Source organism: Athene noctua, chromosome 7 (assembly GCF_965140245.1).
Source record: "Athene noctua chromosome 7, bAthNoc1.hap1.1, whole genome shotgun sequence".
In the NCBI taxonomy this organism is placed as follows: Eukaryota; Metazoa; Chordata; class Aves; order Strigiformes; family Strigidae; genus Athene; species Athene noctua.
In genome coordinates this window covers 45,343,009-45,361,512 of record NC_134043.1, presented here as the reverse complement: position 1 = coordinate 45,361,512, position 18,504 = coordinate 45,343,009, and the positions used below count along the sequence as shown (strand labels likewise).

Sequence of the window (18,504 nt, the reverse complement as noted above, 5' to 3'; positions counted from 1 at the left end):
TATATATCTCACTAAGGAGTTGCAATTACTGTTAGCATTTTCTCTTAAAAGAATTGGCAACTGTAGTGTAGTTTGTCCTGTTGCAGTAGCAAACATTACTCAGACATTCTGCTTAAAAGATCAGTCAAAGAGACTGCAAACTGTCGGCACAGGGGCACCCACAGCTGGATCCCGAGTGCTGGCTGCCTCTCACCCTCAGCTGTGGTTGCACACACCCTGTCGGTGACCATTGGAGATGAGACCTGAGGAGACACCAGCATCACCTCTTCCCCAGGTTATTAAAGGAACTGGTCCTTCCCAGTTACCCCTTTCTAGGGTTTTGTTAACACTTGAGCTTTGCTCTGGACTTCTTGTCGATCTGGTATCTGTGATGAAAAAACGACACAATACTGGTGGCACCTGTAACACAGGGGAGATGTTTAAAAGGTTTGAAGAGATGGAGTCTGTCTGGTATTCAGGGCAAGTTGCAGTGATGTTTTTAGCTTGATAAAAAAACCGTTTTTGTGTTGCTCTGGCATTCTGGTGGAAAAAATGCATGCGTTTTACAGCAGAGCAAATGGTTGACCTGGAGCCAAGATCTCTCCCCCCTTTTGTTTTTGCAAAAGCACTTTCAAGGTTTAGCGTGTTCTTTCTACGATGGCTTGTCCCCTGGGGGAATGCAGTGTACTTGCGATGCTTGTTACCTGTACGGTGAAGATCTTGGTTTGCTTTCTCTGTAAGTACTTTGGGTGATGTCAGTGAAGGATCTTTTCACAAAATACCAAATAAGCTATGCAGATCATCATGAGTTAGGCCCACGACGGCTGTATCCAACGTATGGCTCCTAACAGTGTCTGTAACTCTTTTAAAGACTTAATAACAGTTTTAAGTTGTTGCAGGACAATACACACAGGCGATTCGGTTTACAAGGTGAGTGTTAGTGTCAGGGTGGGTTTCAGGGTGGGTTGTGCTACAGTGGCGATTAAGACAAATTTGCTCCAATGTGAGTTCCTCATTGAGTCATACACTTATGACCCCAAAATGCAATAGGGGTTTTTAATATAAATGGATGAATACTTGTTACCCAATTTTCTGGGCCTCTTATATGAAGGAGATCCTTGCTTTAAATTGCTACAGCATGACACCAACCCTGAAAAGCATTTGAGGTACCAGGGCTAACAGCCAATCTGCTCACAGATATTATGGTCACATCTGCACCGGTATCTAAAATGCCTGTCAGCTCGACAGATTTTTTAGCTTTAACGAGAGTACAATTTTACCAGAAGTTAACCTTGTGTTACTGTTTCAGTCCAAAAATATTTAAAGGGTACCTGCTGATCCAAATCCTGAGTAATTGCAGCTTCTTTAACAACCTGAACAATTTTTTACTTTTTTGTTACTGAACATAGGGGTACAGACCATAATTTTGATTTTTCTCTTCCTAATCAGCATCTACAACCCCTGGTAAAACAAACAACCCCTGTAAGGTTGCAGATGATTTTTTAACAGTATTTTCATTAGGCAGATGGTTCAGAGGTGCACTCTCCCCGCAGAGTATGCACCTAAATTCAAAACAACAATCAACACAGAATGACTGCCTCCTGCTGGAGGAGGTATTTCACCTGGAACACTGAGAACACTGAGCCCGAACCAACCGCCGCACCGATGCCCCAGCGGGCGGGCACTAGGACCCTGCAGTTCCTGGCCGGCCGCTTCCCTGGCCGGAGAAACACACACGGGCACACACACACACACACACACACACACACACACACACTCTCACACACGGGCACACAGAGGAGCTCCTGACACTCATCACTCACATCGGAGAGTGACAGCTATCACCAATACGAGGACTCCGTTAAGAACACTAAGCCTGTGCCGCATCCCCCTGCCGCTTTTGGCGGGGGGTGCCGAGAGCGCGGTGCCGGGCTCAGCCGCAGGCGGCCGCTCCGCGGGGGGGTCGGGGAGGCCCCGGGCCGCCGCCGCCAGCTCCGAATGTTAAACATCGAGATCTACACGCTCGGTTTTCCAGGTAGAGTGCCGTGCCGGCGTGAATGACGGTTTTTCTTAAAAGTGTTAGCCAATTTTTATGGGGCCAGTCGATATCCCTGAGCCATCGCCTCCAGTACAGCTGGTGTAGTCTGAGTTTTTGCAGCCCGTCCTTATTAATGCTTCTCTCTAAATCTTGAATAACAGAAAAATGCCGTTTTTCCCACCGTGGCTGGCGACTCGGCTCATAGCTTACAGGAGTAAGAATTTTTCTTGCCATGTCCATATTCCCTTGCGCCAAGGTTTTTTTTCGCCTCACTTTTACCTACGGATCATTCTCAGTTAAGGGAGGACACAGACCAGACAGTTCAGATTCTTTTTCAGGATTTACAGCATCAGGGTCTAAAAGATTATCACACCATTCTGCTTCTTCAAACAATAAATTTGGCTCTTTAAAGTGTCCCTTAGCCTTGCCCAGACCAATCAGCGCGGCTAAGTTTTTTATCGGACTTACTCCCCGCTTTTCTAAAAAGCAAAAAGTCTTAGGGCTACCTCTTGTTCCTTGTTCCTGCCCGGGCAGACTTCTTTTAATTCCTTTCCTGTATCGCAGCTTGACGACCTTCAGGAATATCCGATCAGTAGCTAACGACCAGTGCTGGCTTTTCCTAGGTTTCCCCAAATTCAGCCTTCATTATATAATTCCTTATGGCCTTTCCCGGTTATACGGCTGCGGCCGATTCCTCAGTAGCCCCCTCGGTTCGCAGTACCCCCTGAAGCAATATTGTGGATCCGCTGCTCCAATGTCAGACTTACAAATCCCGGCGCTTCAGGAGACGGCACACGTCTACTGCACCAGGCAGCGACCTTATCGCCTTCCTGCTCCGAAAATCCGTTCCGCCGCTTCCCGGGTTCCGTTCGGTGGAAAAGCAGGGTTCGGGTAACCCTGTTCGGCGCGCCACTTGCGGCGGGCGGAGGAAGCAAGCAGCCGATTCAATGTGAAGGACAGAGCAAGCTTCAGCTTTATTGAAAGAAATCACCCCTTATATAAGCGCTCTACAATAACCATGCCTACTACTCACAGATCTATTGGACACATGTAACAGGCTACATTATAATGTCCCGGCCCCTTGTGGCATTTCAGATCTGTCACAGCATCTTCCCTCTTCTGGCCCGCCTTTTTTTCCCCAGGTGGTTTTTACCATCAAGGCCATTGTGTACCTCAGTTTCTCTCTTTGTTAACATAACAGTCCTTTGTTAGGCATAACTGTACCCGGGGTTTTTTCCTCTGTTTACCTCAGGCGGCTGTGACCAGCTCCTGCAGAGAACCACGGCCTTGCTCTCGGCAAGCCGTTCTCCAACATCCCTGTGTTTCACACATTTCATATAACAGACTTCTTTTTGCATAGGGAAAAAATGGGCCAGAAATTGTTTCCAGTTGAGCGCTAGGTGTCAGCATTTTAAATTACCGATTCCTTTGCACTGTCGGAAAGTTTACCGTTTGTCCTTCCTTCTGCGTGGCGGTAGTGTCAGCGTGGCAGTCAAACGTGCAGTTGCACGCTTCTGTCTACTTTCTCTTACCACCAGTCATATGGCAAAGAGCACAGAGCTAAAATAATTAAATCCTTTACCTGACTGAGTTATTAGGGTAAAATGTATTAAGTCTGCAGCATGGGCTAGGAGCTTTAAGTAACACTTCCTACAGAATATAGCAACTTTGTCCCAGAGAGGGTACTGATTAACTTGACTCATTAATGCCTCAGTTATCTGTATCCCCCATACCTTTGCCTTCCTCTTCAGTAAGTTCTCCTCTTTATTTTGAGAGGGAAGTCTCAGAACAGGAAATACTGGTCTGAAACAGACTGCAGGTCAGATGGACCCGGACCTCCCAAGGATTACAAGGCACATATATGAGAACGAACTTTGCGAAGTGATGCTGAGTCCCAAGAGGACTGCGGGAATGGTGGGAGTTGGATGCAGGAACTGTGGGTACTCTCCTGTCCAGGTCTTTCATGCACAGCTGGAACTGGAAATATACCCTCTCGCCTCTACATATTATAGAGTCTCCGTGGAAATGAGTTGACTTTTTCCTGCTTTATGAAAACAAACTGATGCAAAAATACATGTTTGAAATCTACAGCACGGAAGAGTAGAACATTCTGCTTTTCCCAGTATACTCAAGGTGGAGAACTGCTTTTCTGATGCATACAAATCACTCTTTTTTCCCTGCTGGAGTCAGGTTATTTTATGCTTACTATACCAAGTGACTTGAGCATAGGATCAGCAATATACATACATGCACCCAAACACACGCATAAGTATGCATGTATTTTATGCTTCCTCTTGACAAGTCAATATTCAGATACCTCTCTACTTTCTTGCAGATTTTCTTGAGTCCAACAACATTTGGTGTCAAGTAAGACCAAACGCTACCTAGTTTTGGTCAACAGCTATGTAAAGACACCAACACTCTTTCATACCAGAAGTGCTGTGCCAGAGGCAGAAGCGATTGTTTCCGATCTACCTGCTGGGGAGGCTGAAGAGGTTACCATTCCCACACAGCAGCGCAAGAGCAAGCACTCCTCTAAACACGGTCTTTAATCCTCTAGGAGAGAAAGGTTTCGTCTACGACACTGCTCTCGCCTAAGGGAAAACATTGCACATCTTAGTCAGTTTTCTAAAAACCAGTAAAGTTAGAATTTACACGAGAAAGTTTCAGAAAACCGGGAGTATGAAATCGTAGAAAAGGACATTGTTTCAACATAGTATCGCTAAGAAAGATAAGGCAGAAAACAAAAGATTGGGGGCGGAAAAAATGTATTTTTAAAAGTCTTGTTTTACAAGTATTAAAAGCAATGTTTAAAAATCAAAATACTAGAAGATACTCTGGAAAAACTGACTCCTAAAGCACAAGACTTTTCTGTGACAACTCCCAAACAATGTCACAACTCCTGAAAATCCTGCATTCAAAGGATTCAAAAGGAACAAAGGTACGATCCAGCTCAAGTAACCCTCTTTAATGGCACTTCAAACTCCATAATCCAGCAGTCCATCTGACCAGTCTCTAAAGAATGCGTCGAGGCACTCTGTGGCTACAGAGCAAAAGGGTTGGCATGAACCGACACATCTTTAATGCGAACCTCATTGAGAGGTCGGTAGGTTTTCTCATTCACAGGCAGCTTCTCCAGCTCATCCAGGGTCTCCAAGCCATCAATAACTCTGGAAGAAAAGCAGAAATGCTGGGAATCTCCTAATAATGATTTAGATTTCACAGCTGAGATATCTCAAAGCAGTTTACAGTGAAGTATCACAGGGCAAAGACTTTGCAAGCAAATGGTACAAGTAAGACTGCCAAAACATTATATATGGCATATATTTTGAAAGGAAATATTAAGCACCCGTGACAGATTCTGCTGAAAAGCACAAACAATTCCCACTGACCTGACAGTATCATAGTTTACACCAGCCGTAGCTGTATAAAGACCCTGGCTGCACTTCCTGGCAGGCAGGACCGACCAATCATACCGTAGGTTTCAGTAGCAGCAAGCTGCTCTCCATACCAAAACTTCACTGTGAATGACGGAAATCCGATGGCCGGAAAATCCATTTCCAAATGTGAAACTATCATTTCTAACCTTCTGACTCAAAGACAAGATTGGACCGAATCATAAATAACTGTGTAAATCTAGTGGTACAAACATGCTTAAGCTTTCGGATCTCCTGTCAGGCTGAAGAAGTGGCAAGAGAGATTGTTGTAATAAACCTCTTATTTTTTTTGTTTAAGTAACTAGCTCTGGTAAACCTTGATAGTTTATTTCCCAGTAACGGACTTGGCAGAAAACACCTTGTGCTGTTCACAGTTCAGTTCAGTCACATTCATCAACGCTTTGAATCTAGGACGCCGGGACTGCAGGCCAGCAGGGGCTGCATGTGCTGTCCTGCTGATTCTGCAACTGCAGCTGGAGTATCTTAAACCTGCCACAGAAAACCTGGCAAAGTTCCCCTGTCAGAGCCTCTACTCTTTTCTAACAAGTCTAAAACACCTACTGTCAATCACACTTCTAAACAACTCAGAAATGAAGGGAACACCTGTATTTAGATGCCTATAAACAATACATTTGATAGAAAATTGTATTTTCACATTTCAATAGTTTCCTTTGAATATTTTACTCCATTTAATAAAGGCAACTTTTTCTCAGCAGATTCACTTGTACAGTAGAGACTTTTTAACAAGCAAAAGAAAAGACTACCATGATTTTGAGATAGAAAAAGCAGAATCTGAAAGACTCAAAAATCGAACATTTGCTTTAAGGATCCATTATCAGTAGTGTCTATTAAGAATGTTTTAAATAATGATGCATCTTAAACAAGCTCTGTGATTTTTATCTGACCAACAGACAGTTCCACCTAAACAGAAGTACAATCATCAGTACCACACCCATTGCCAGATTCAGTCCCAGATCAGATTCTTGTTTCTCAGTAAACCCTACAACCATGTATCCAGTTGTTCTGGAGTTTGCTGAAAATCAGGCTGCAGCCCTTTGGCCATGGATGAAAAGGCAAGCTGGAATAACTGAGGGGGGGGGGGGGGGTGTGGAGGCAGAGAAGAAGAAAAAGAATGGTCCATTATTGAGGTAATTTTTAATATCCTTATTCCCTGCAGTGAAGAAGGGAGTGGCATTTTCAAGCAACTAATTCTGGTGACAGTGCAAGAGCATACATTTACATATATACAGCCAATATTTTAAACAGGTTTAGAACCAGAAGCTTCTAAATTTGCATTGCATGTGCCCTGAAATATTCAGATCCTCCACACGCTATGGTATGGTGGCTTGCAGTCGGATCACTTACTTTCCAAACACAGTGTACTTCATGTCTAGGTGCGGTTGCTTGCCGTAAGTGATGAAGAACTGTGATCCATTGGTATTTGGGCCATTGTTTGCCATTGAAACCACCCCACGGACACTGTGCTGAAAGAAGGGAAAAACCTCAACATGGATACACATGTGTAGAAGCAGGGCTTTAGCCTGCACGAAGTGCTCTGTGACCTAGTACTCTGCTTCAATACCATTATCAGGAAAAAAATCTCGACTGCAAATATATTCCAACACAGTCCATAATTAGCTCCTCAAAATTGCCCTTACAATGAAAAATTACTTCTTTCCCTTCAGAACATGAAAAGCACTTACAAATTCTTTCTACTTCTGTTCTTGGTGACGAAAACCCTCAAACTTAACTTGCCAAGTACAGAAATGCCTGTTCCCCTTCTAACAAGAAGCTTTCTATCCCTTTGTTGCAGGATTAGACTTTGCTTCACAGTTAACAGAAAGGTATTTAATACAGTACAACACAATGCTGAGTGTTCTCCAATCCGTAAGGAAAATCCGTATGAAAATAACCGCATATTGCGAGCACAGAAATACCTTCAGGTATTCGCTGAATTCGTCTTCAAACTTCTTGCCCCAGATGCTGTTACCTCCTTTCCCAGTGCCTGACAAAGAAGCACCACAATACACTACTGGATTTTCAGACTGAAAATTCTAGAAATAATGTACTGTTATAACATTTTACAACAAAGACCACAGATAGCCTGTAATTCATTTGAGGCAGGGATCAGGTGCTCGTGTCTTGTTACTCAGCAGAGACATAACTCTAAATAAGGGACATCTATTAAGTAGCAGAACAAGGCACTGACATATCCTCAAATTAAATTCAGTATGAGTACAAACCCGAAGTTGAATCGGATTTTCCCCCAAACAGTTGACGCTGTCTGGGACATTTCCCCCAAATGCTTTAAAGGCAGTGTAGCCTTTCAGGCAGAAATCAGAGAAACCACAATAGCAACTGCTACCCGTTCCACCTCTGGTGAGCCAGCAGAACCATCATATTTAGTGGAAACAGCTGGAAAAGTCTGTAGAATGCTTTACTACTGCATGTTTATTTAGAACTAGGGTAATGGCTGCTCCTCTGTAAACTCATCACAGAAAGCTAATCTCCCCATAAAACCCTCTGTCAACAAAACAATAATCCTTATATTTTACTTTTACTTTGTTTACATTTTGGTTTTAAACTTTCATACTTATCATTTCCTTTTATTTATATTTTATTTTCCTATAGAGAGACCCGAACAGAAGAATTTACCTAATGGATCTCCTGTCTGAACCATGAAGCCCTTTATATTCCGGTGAAATATGCATCCATTGTAGTAGTTACTAGCACAAAGAGCCAGGAAATTCTAAGGAAGTGAAACAAACCACATTAACAAACAATTCAGAAACAAATATCCTCTCACTAAAATGACAGCACTGGCAAGACCAAGTCTAACCCTTTTGCCTCTGCTTTGCGTGGTGACCACCTGAATTCCAATTGCCACAGAACAGTCATAAGCAAATTATAGTTAATGTGCCCCTTTGACAGTGTCACAGATACAAAGGATTTTAAATAAAGCTTACAGCACAAGGCTGTCTGACTTGAGGAGCAAACAAGAAGCCTAAGACATGCTCAGAAGCATCACTCTCATTCAACATTTTGTAAATGTCAATTTTGTAATCAACAACTTCATGCCTCAGTTTTATTAGTTAAAAGGTCAATTATTTGAATTTAAGCTTAAGTTTATTGCAGAAAGGAAAACCTGGGGCCTCTGACAAACTGGGAGTGATTGTCACTCTCTTAAAACCAAATCTCTGCAAGTGTGAGCAAACCCAGGGAAATTGGGAAATCCCAGGCCATGTGCCGTATTTCCCCATAAGGGCAAAGGGCACTTTGGGAGATGCTGGAACTTGAAGTGGCCCTTGGCTAAACTTCATCTGGTGAGAAACGGGCAGCAAAGCTCTAGGCAGTATGACACAGTGCACGATTTCCACAAGTGGCATAGGCACTGTACCGGCTTAAAATATTAGTATTCTGTTACGTGAAAAGATGAATTGCAAAAGCCACTTCACCTCCTCTACAGTCTTCACTATTTCTACTGCTTTGTTCTGACACTAGGCAATCCCGCTTCTGTTACTTGACTTACTTCGCAGGTCTTTGGTGTCCGCTCACAGAACAGTTCAATTTTAATATCGCCTACGTCAGTATGCAGCGTGACAGCCTGGGCAAGAGGCAGAAAATAATAATGAAATCAGCAACGAAATACTAACAGACTCAGTTTTATGTCCTAGCACCACCAAGAACATACGCAAACGTTACATGCATATAAACACTGTTCCGCTATTTGGCCACAGGCAAGGCTACTGTCAGAAACCTTCCTCTTCCTCGTTTCCAGTGAAATGACCAGAAAGCACTTGGTCTCATTTAGTTTCAGGACACATCAAGTTCAGCACAGGAATGCAGCAGCTCTGTTTCACGCTGTTACACTCCAGAGATACATTAATCATTTGCAAACTGCACCTGCACAGTCACTGCATTGCAAAGTTGAAGAATCGAGGTTTTCTCCATTTCAGGTGATAGTGTGGCACACACACCTCACTGCTTTACAGTCAGAGGAACAACTGGTGTGTGTTAGTTGCCAGAAGCCTTCTGAGTGATAAGGCTAGTTCTGAATGGCACCACATAAAATCTGCCTTCACAAACAAGCAAATCTACACAATGACACACTTTTCTTAAGAATTTATAAATAACCTTCACAAAATTTAAAATGGCAGCTACCCATCCACCTAAGCAAATATATCTCTATAGGCCAAATATATCACAGTACTCCTATGGAAAGTGCTAAACTATGCAAAAAAAAAAAGATACTGTGGGTTTATACTCGGGAGAAGCGTACATGAAAAATCAGCATCATGCCGATACTGGCATACTTTCCCAGAAGTATACGAGTAAAGAAGTGAAGATAGTAGTCTACAATGTCCATGAAGATGCTCTAAGAGGTGTATGGACAGTTTAAGACACACGGTCTTACCTTCGTTTCCTGATTTGCAAAAACTGTAAATGCCTGCAAGTGTAGGTTACATACACTCAAGCAGGACTGTGTGTTTGCGACCTGAACAATGCTTCCATGGTAAAAGAAACCAAACTGGATTACCAAATATTGGCCAAAGTAGGATTAAAATTTAGGCTCTGAGAACTGAAGGTCTAATTATATTTTAGACCAATGTAACCTGTCCTATTTTCCTTTCTACAATATCTCGTTAGAAGTCTGAAATGAAAACCTAAACTTTTCATTACCAGTTCTTCACAGCAGAATAAAATGCGTATTCCTTTGAGATGCAGAGCAGATATTCAGTTTCCACTAGATGACCATTTCAGGAAGAATTAAAATATATAGAAAGGGCTATTGTTCTCACCATGTCTGCTTATTCAAAAGCTGAGGTAGATCGTCTACAGCAATTTTCTGCAAAGAAAACATATGAACATATGAAACCCGTTGGGCTTTTTCCTAACAGTCCACAGTTCTTTTTGATTCTGAAATATCTGTGTGGTCCTATGCTTTTAAAGCACACAGTTTTACAGTGCCATTCAAGCGACTCTGTGGATAAACATTTTATTGCAATTTACTTGTAACTATGCAGCATGTAAAGAACTAGAAAGGAGCAGAACAAAATAACGTAGAAAGAGGGGTGGGGGCAAAAAACCCTCTCCTAGGATGAAGGTCTATACGAAGCAATCTCAGCTTTTCCAAAGAGTATTTTTTTATAAATGACCGAAATTAACAGAGAAAAGCCACATGCCAGTTCCTAAAGGGAGGTGTGATTCGGAGCCACCTTCTGACAGCTGCCAGTATCTGCAACAGACAGCTACCTGCGTTCGAGCACCGGATCAGACTGCCTTTATCGTAGTAGTAGTTTAAAAAACAGCCTTTGGAAGGATGACGATAAACCGCAGTTCTGTGGAAATCAAGAGCTTTAGAGGCCACTCTGTTCGGCGTGTGCTGCCCTCCCTGGGCAGCCCCCAGGTTCGGCGAGGCCTCAGGCAGGCGCTGGCGGACCCGCCCGCCGCGGCCCGGCCCCTCACCCCGGCTACTGCCTGCCAGGGTGGCGGGCCGCCAGGACGAGCACCGGGCCGCCAGGACGAGCACCGGGCCGCCAGGACGAGCACCGGGCCGCCAGGACGAGCACCGCGGCGCTGTGCACCCGCCGGTTAAGCCTCCCAAGGGACGAGCGCGCTCCCCGCAACCCAGCGGCCCTCGGCTCCCACCTGACCAGCGATGGCTCGGAGCTACCGCTCCTTTCCTGCCGATGCGAGGTACTTGCTCCGACGGCCTACGCGCACGGCACGCCGGCTCCGCTCGCTCGCCCCGCTGCTGCAGGGCGCGGCCCGGCTCCTCCACCGGCGAGCGACCCACCCAGGACGCCCGCCATCCCCGCGGCCGCCAGCTCGGCCTTCCCGCGCCGCCCCGGCGCCCTCCCCCTCGCCTGGCCCCACGGAGGCCTCGCACAAACCTGCCGAGGCTGGACGCGGGCCCGGCGCCGGCCGCCGGGAAACGGCTCTCCGGCTCCCCTCGGGCGGGCAGGAAGGGGCCGGGCTGCCCACGCCGCGGCTCAGAGCCGGCCCGGCCCGGCGCGGCGAAGAGGCCGCGGCCGCCCCCCTAGCGCGGCGGAAGCGGCGGGGCCGGGCCGAGCGCAGGTTCCGCTCTGCAGCTCCGGCTGCGATCCGGCGTGAGGTAAGCGTGGGGTCCCGCGGCGGCGCTTCGAGGCTGCCTGCCCCGGTCCTGCCTGCTTCCCCGGCCCCCGCCTCCCCCCCCGCGAGAGGCAAACGCTTCTCCGGTTAGATCCCGCGGGTCGGTTGCAGCGTGCGCGGATGGGTGAGGGGCAAGTTCCGTACGTTTCTGGCACGATTCTAAAGGGCCGGTTTCGGTGCTTCGCCGGGAGCGCCCCGGAGGCAGGAGGGAGAGCCCGCGGCCGGCGCGCCTCCGACGGCAGCGCCTGCTGGGGGGAGGCCGGGCCGCGCTGCCCTCTGTCAGCGGGGCGGCATTCGCCGCTGCAATACTCTTCCCTCTGCTCTGCCAGCCAGCGAATTCCCAGGGCTTATTCCTGCGTGGTTTCGCCCCCTCTACAGATAGCTGCATGCTGCTGCCCGGCACTCAGCTGGTTCGCCGGCCTCTCCGCTGCCTCCGCGCTTTGGGCCTCCTGCCCTCGCGCTCCCTCATGAACCTCGGGGAGCTCGTTTCTGCCCTCGGTGACTTTGCATCCCCCTCTCTGGCTGAAAGCTGGGACAATGTGGGGCTGCTGGTGGAACCAAGCCCTCCCCACGCTGTGAACACTCTCCTCCTCACTAACGATCTCACCGAGGAGGTGATGGAAGAGGCGGTGCACAAGGCGGCAGACCTTATTCTTTCTTACCACCCTCCCGTATTCACACCGCTCAAGCGAGTAACGTGGAAGACCTGGAAGGAACGGCTGGTGGTCCGAGCCCTGGAGCACAGGATTGGAATTTACTCTCCGCATACGGCGTATGATGCCATACCTCATGGAGTCAATAACTGGCTCACAAAGGGACTTGGTGAGATTCCGTTTAAAAAACCTTAAATGGTTCGTTGTTATATGCCATTTTATGCGGGGACCTTCCCTCATTTTCCTTTCTTCCAGCTTTTACAAGTATGATTTGAGGACTTTTTTTTTTTTTTCCCCTTTTTTCCCCCCAGTATGATTCTTCTAAGTACCCTAAATGTATTTTAGGGAATTTGTCTTGGAGAGGAACACCAGGTACGAACACTAGGGGACATTTTCAGATGCATGACTGTGGTACTGGATGTAGTTGGAACGGGTGCAGCATTGATTGCAAAGTTTAGACCACTGACTCTAAATCGCCACCCTTAATTTATAAAGTGCAAGTCTCACTGTTTGCAAAGGACTTAAGGTGTCTGAAATTCTTTTAGACTTTTATCCCATATTCTGCCTAATAGAGACAACAGGGCAAGAAATCACTTCTGGTCAGGGAGAATGGATTCAAGTGCAATATTTGCATCTTTGTGTTGCACCTCTTTAGGATATGCGCTAAATCAGTGTTATCCAGCCTTATAAAACAGCAATCTTATAAAACCTTGTTAAAAACCCTTATCAACCCAATGACTCTTCCAGGCTGACAGATGTGTGTCTTCCTCCAACAAATTTTCATTGGCCCTAAAATGGAGGTGGTAGTTACTGTGAAACGATAGCAATACTGACGTGAGGCCTGAACAGAGGAAAAGGACTTTAACTGTGACCCCTTGTGTCCTGCAGCATCCCCAGTGACGAAGCTGCTCTCTGTGCTGGGTCTGGGAGCAGCATCCTGAAGGGAGTGGAAGCTGACCTCTATCTCACAGGTAAAAGACTATGTTGCTGTTTCATGATCTTTATAAAAATAGTCACTAGAAAACAGGAAAACTGTACGTTTATGAATAACCTGTACGTTTATGAATTAATATTTTTTTTGTCTCTTTGGTGTAACATCTGCATCAGCCTTCTCAGCTACAGGAGGCAGCTTCCTTTTCTGCCGCTTCAAGGGCAAGAAGAAAGGATGTTTCAGTGCTTCCTCCAGAGTAATGCGCTCGGCTGGGTCGTACTCCAACATCTTCTCAATGAGGTCGAAGAGGTTCCTGTGGTCCGAATTGTGGCAGGTCATGAATTCCTTCAGGAAGACAACAACACGACATGGGGGGTTTTAATATTGGAATTGTACTTAAAGCTGCTCTCCGCAAGCGCCTTTTCCCTCTGCCATCTTACCTTTAGGGGATTACACCAACTGGAGACATATCTTCCAGCAGAACTGTGTTCATCCCAGTCCAGCCGGCCATGATGGAAATATTCGTGTTTCCTTAAACAAACAGACCAGGGCTTGTTATTCAAAGATTCGCTAGAAGTTTATCAGCACGTTTGTTCTTGGGAACTGATCTGGGACTGTTCCACAAAGGTGGCCAGCTTGTTAAGTACAGCCAAAGGTGCATCCGAGTTTATTAAACTTCTTAAAAAACGTGCTGTTAAGCCAAATCTGAAAATATTTAAACTATAGCGGTCCAGGCACAGAAAATGTAATTACCTGCTTTTCTCTATCATGTGCCTTGGCAAAGGCCCCAGTACTCGCTCCATCATGGCCAGGTGTTCTCTGTCGTCATTGGTCTGGAAGGAAGGCGAGAGAGACATTTTTGTGTGTCCTTAAGAGGAAGTTATCAAGAACCACACTTCATTCTTGACTGTACCCTGCAACTCATTTCAGATTAAGGAGAAAAGAGAGGCTCTAGTCATCTGTTCCCTGAAGGAAGTTACAGTGCACTGAAGTTTCTTTTCCCTGCCTTATCCTTTCTCTTCTTTGTTGATAAGTTTCAGCAATACTGTCAAGATGACAGAATGCAGGTATTTGCTGCATATTTGGTGATAGAGGAAGCTCATCTGTTACTGGTGTGGCTTGTGTGTTACCAATGTTCACAGGGTGATCCTTCCCATCAAGCTGCTGCCACAATGTTTACTGGAAGCAACTTGGAGCACTCTTCTGCTGAGGAAGTTCGTTCCTTTGTGCCTGCAGCTTCTGTTCTCTTCAAGTTGGCATTCCAGAGAAATGCAGCTTCATTTCTGGCACAGACCTTTCCCCTTAGTCCCCACCTCCCTGGAGCATATTTTCACCAAGCTGAGGAGCATTATACACGCTGCATCCTTTGGAGTTTCACAGCTACCTACCTGAAATACCGCGTATCCAAGGTAGTATCCTATGAGGATACATCCTATGCTCCAAACATCGCATGGCTGTGACCACCCCAGCGCTGTGAAAAGATGCAGAAGGTTCACGTGTGTATCAGACTGCAAACACTTCCACAGCTCGAGCGCTCGAGACAGGCGACACAGCTGTGGCAGTTCCGTAGCAGGCAGAAAGTCCTACGCTCAAGAGCAGCCGAACAGATGTCTACTGACCTAGGATCACTTCAGGAGCTCTGTAAGGTCTTGTAGACACCAAAGGGCTGTGATAATCGAAATCATACGTTGCGTTCCCGAAGTCCGCAACTTTGACGTCCGTATTTTTTAGTCTCCGTTCTTCGCATTCCTGAAATGACACACAAGGGGGTGCAAGTGACCAAGTAAACCCAGACCGGAGCCGAGGGGGAGGTAGGGAAGAGGACAGCAACTTACCAGTTCGGGGTTATATTCTTCTGTGTAGTCTGAATTCACAAGTAAAATATTTCCTGGCTTCAGATCTGTATGTGTCAGCTTGTTCAGGTGCAAAACTGCAAGGTAACACACACAGTTAGCAAATTCTGTAAAGAAAATCTAACAAATAAAGCAAAAAAAAAGAAACATACTTACAGTTCACAGATCTGCAGATCTGATAAGCCATCTGTCTGATGTGCTCCAGCGAAAATGGCAAGAAGCAATTCCCTCTAATGAAGTCAAAGGTGCTGAGCCCCAGCAGCTCAAAAACCATGCAGACGTGCCCATGGTGCTCAAACCATTCCAACATCTGGACGCAGTGGCTGCAAGAGCAGGAAAATCCATCAATTGCAACAGAAGTGGTAGAACGCTGAGATACATACGGCATACGGCCCAGAAAGCGATGTCACAGAAATCTTAAAAGCCAAAACAAAGTACAGCCGCCCTTGTCTACTCACTGTGTATTGTTGGGATCCAGCGTTTTTAAGTGTTGTAGCACGTGCACTTCTCCATAAGCTGCTTCGGAGTACCCAGGAGCATTTTTTACTATTTTCACAGCTACATGTCTGTCTGCCCTGAAAAGACAAGGTTTTAACAGCGATTAGAACGAGGAGCGGTTTTAACCAAGACTATTCAGTAATTGTCACCATATACATTGTTGATGAGAATGGCAACCTCATCAGAAAAGGGGTTTTTTTAAGTACATACAGACTGAATAGAATCAAGGTTCATCACTGCAGAAACCCAACTAAATCTTTAAATTTTGAAAACACACTCCATACCTTATATATCAGTACTATTCTTAAAGGCCCCGTTCACCTCCCCTTTGTGTTTATGTACGCCGGGCTAATCCTGGAGGAGCTTCCACATCCCATGGCCTAACCTGACCATCAGTCAAAAATGACAGGCCACCTTCAGTCATTTCAGTAGTGCAAATGTAACTGAGGTGTCAGATGCCTTCTAGAGCGACGAGAGAGACAATCCAGTTTCATGCTATCTTGCACAGAGCAAAACCGCCATCGAGCACAAAATCCATCTGTGACCTGTAAGGTGCTCACTGCTGGAACCCAATGGCCCTGCATCGTCACAGATGATCCCTGAAGGTGAGCAACATGACGTCCGAGAGCTTACTCATTATACAGGCCTGGGGTGGTCCAGGCCCCAGGCGTGCCGCCTGGGGGGGTGCAGCTTCGCCCCACATTCTCTAGGCCCCTCCCCACCACAGCCCCCGACCTCTACCAGGCTGGGGGTGTTACTGAATTTGCTATCAACTGAAATTAAATTATGTTTAATTTAATATGAACATAGAATTAAGGGGTATTTTAGTAGAAATTATTTGTTCACATTTATTGCACTTTGTACCAGCAACCGAACGCTACTCTAAAATCCCTGTGCAGCCCCGCACCAAGGCCAGAGTGACTGGTCAAAATTAACCAGTAGGAGCGTTTGGAACCTGGGTAACAAACACAGGTTGATTTATAACCTGATTTATAATGCATACATAGAACTAGAAGAATGCATGTAGCTGTCAGGGTCTAGGATTGATGGGAACCGAGGAAAACCAACTGTAACAGCTTGCGAGTACCGGCCAAGAAACCGTGAACTTAAGCAGAAGCTAATTCCGGCGGGGGGAGATCGCGGCCACCCACCTGTATTACACCCCAGACCCATTTCTAGACATTTCTAGCTTTCACTGCACATAATCAGAAACAGGAGAAGAATATGTGGATGGTTTCCAAGAAATTATATGTTTATGCGTAAATACTTAACGAATGTGTATGAGTAAGTTCTACGTAAGATGCATCATTCTGATGCTTGGTGTGCGCTCTCGGTGAGACGACTCCCCTGCGCACTCGGCCGTCAATAAAGAAGTGTCTGCTTATCTGCTGTTGGTGTCGATAAATTCTTTATTCCGAGTTTTTGGTAACAGGGGGCACCTGCAGAGGACACACCCATCGCCTCGCCCACCACAGTCCTGCACACCCCTCACCTCCCGGTGCTGTACGAGCAGCAACCCCGGTTTGGGAACCGCGGCAGCCTTTCAGAAACACACAGAGCAGCAGATGAGGAAGTAAAGGTAAAACCTGACACAATCAGAAGGCGCCCACTTCAGGACCCGCTCGGTGACAGCATCAGTAAGAAAAATCACCCGTATTTAAGTCAAGACTTACGCTCTGCGATCAATGCATTCCACTACTCTTCCAAAAGTGCCTTCACCCAAACTAGCCATAACCTCATCTATAAAGAAAAAAACCTCAGTCACAAAAGTTGCAAGTTACTCGGCTATTAAAAAAACACAAGCAAACAAAAATAAAACCCACAAAAACACTAAGTACTATCCCCGAAGCTATTCTAGACCGTGCTGCTTTAAATTGTAAATACCTAGTTTGAGAGCTGTTATTGGACAGCTCTCGAGGCACATTTACAGGGATCCCATTCTACCACGTTCATTAACTTCATTTACTATGGGGGGGGTGGGGGGGGAGGGAAAGGGAAAAAGAAAAAATAAATATATTTGATTTCTACAGAAAAGAAAAACAATTCCCACCCCCAGACACAGAAAGAAAAGCCTTGCAAAGCCCCTCACATCTTACGCTAAAAGAACTTATCTATCTGAAAAGTTAATAAATTTTGAAGAATGTTCTATACATCTTCCGCTTAGTACGTCTCCGCTCCGACAGATCAGGTGACCCTCCTCATCCTCCTCTACACTCCTTGATCTTTTCCTTCGAGGACTCTTCTGGAACGGCAACAAGATTGTCCAGCCGATCAATAAACCCGAGTGAATTCAGGTCCGAAAACAAAATTCATTCAGCGGGGAGATATTCGGGCATTCAGATACACGCCAGGCCACAGTCAGTTGGCAGGCGCAATTTCAAATTCAGTCCCTGGAAATTCACAGGGCACAGGCTTTATGTTGCAGGAGGAAAACGTGGCAAGGAACAGGTTTTCAGGTGAGATACGCAGAGCGGCAAGGCAGCAAAAAATTACAACACAGTTGTTTTTCTTTTAAAAGATGGGTTCACTGAATCTTACTTGAGGATTTCAGTGACCGTATTGTTTTTGGAAGTGAACGATTTAATACTTCCCTATCTAATCTCTCTAAAAACCCCCAAGCAAACAAAAAAACCCAGCCGTGTGGCCAAACTAAGCCGCCCACGGAACAAGGCTCGGGCACAGAACGCGCCGGCTGCACGGAGCGGGGCGCGCAGGGGCGCCCCGGCCACCCGACCTGCCCGCGCCCGTGGGCACGGCCCGGCAAGGGACGAGGGCCGGGCCGCCGGCCGGCCGCCCTCGCCCCGCCGACAGCAGCAGCCGGCCTCCCGGCCCCGCCCCGCCCGCCCGCCCCCGGCGCCGCCCCTCCGCTGCCGGCCGCCGGGGCCGCAGTGAGCACGCGCCGCCCCTCCTGCCGCCCCACCTCCGCGGCTCGGGAGGGCCCCGCCGCGCTCTCCGGCACCCGGCGCTCGCTCCGGCGCTCCAT

At 46.6% G+C, this 18,504-nt stretch overlaps 2 protein-coding genes across 2 annotated transcripts; both read right to left on the bottom strand.

Moving 5' to 3' along the window:
- Nucleotides 1-4,862: 4,862 nt before the first annotated feature.
- On the bottom strand, nucleotides 4,863-9,751 carry LOC141962686 (peptidyl-prolyl cis-trans isomerase-like 3). The gene is made up of 6 exons (XM_074911053.1): nucleotides 9,734-9,751; nucleotides 8,984-9,058; nucleotides 8,110-8,203; nucleotides 7,392-7,459; nucleotides 6,820-6,938; nucleotides 4,863-5,187 (listed from the first exon to the last, which is right to left on the bottom strand). Exons 1-6 carry the CDS (start codon nucleotides 9,749-9,751, stop codon nucleotides 5,061-5,063), a joined length of 501 nt encoding a protein of 166 aa, XP_074767154.1. The 3' UTR covers nucleotides 4,863-5,060.
- A 3,554-nt stretch (nucleotides 9,752-13,305) lies between these two features.
- On the bottom strand, nucleotides 13,306-18,504 carry LOC141962685 (dual specificity protein kinase CLK1-like). The gene is made up of 11 exons (XM_074911052.1): nucleotides 18,442-18,504; nucleotides 17,673-17,763; nucleotides 17,195-17,261; nucleotides 15,482-15,598; nucleotides 15,180-15,346; nucleotides 15,006-15,100; nucleotides 14,790-14,919; nucleotides 14,559-14,641; nucleotides 13,924-14,003; nucleotides 13,611-13,701; nucleotides 13,306-13,515 (listed from the first exon to the last, which is right to left on the bottom strand). Exons 1-11 carry the CDS (start codon nucleotides 18,502-18,504, stop codon nucleotides 13,306-13,308), a joined length of 1,194 nt encoding a protein of 397 aa, XP_074767153.1.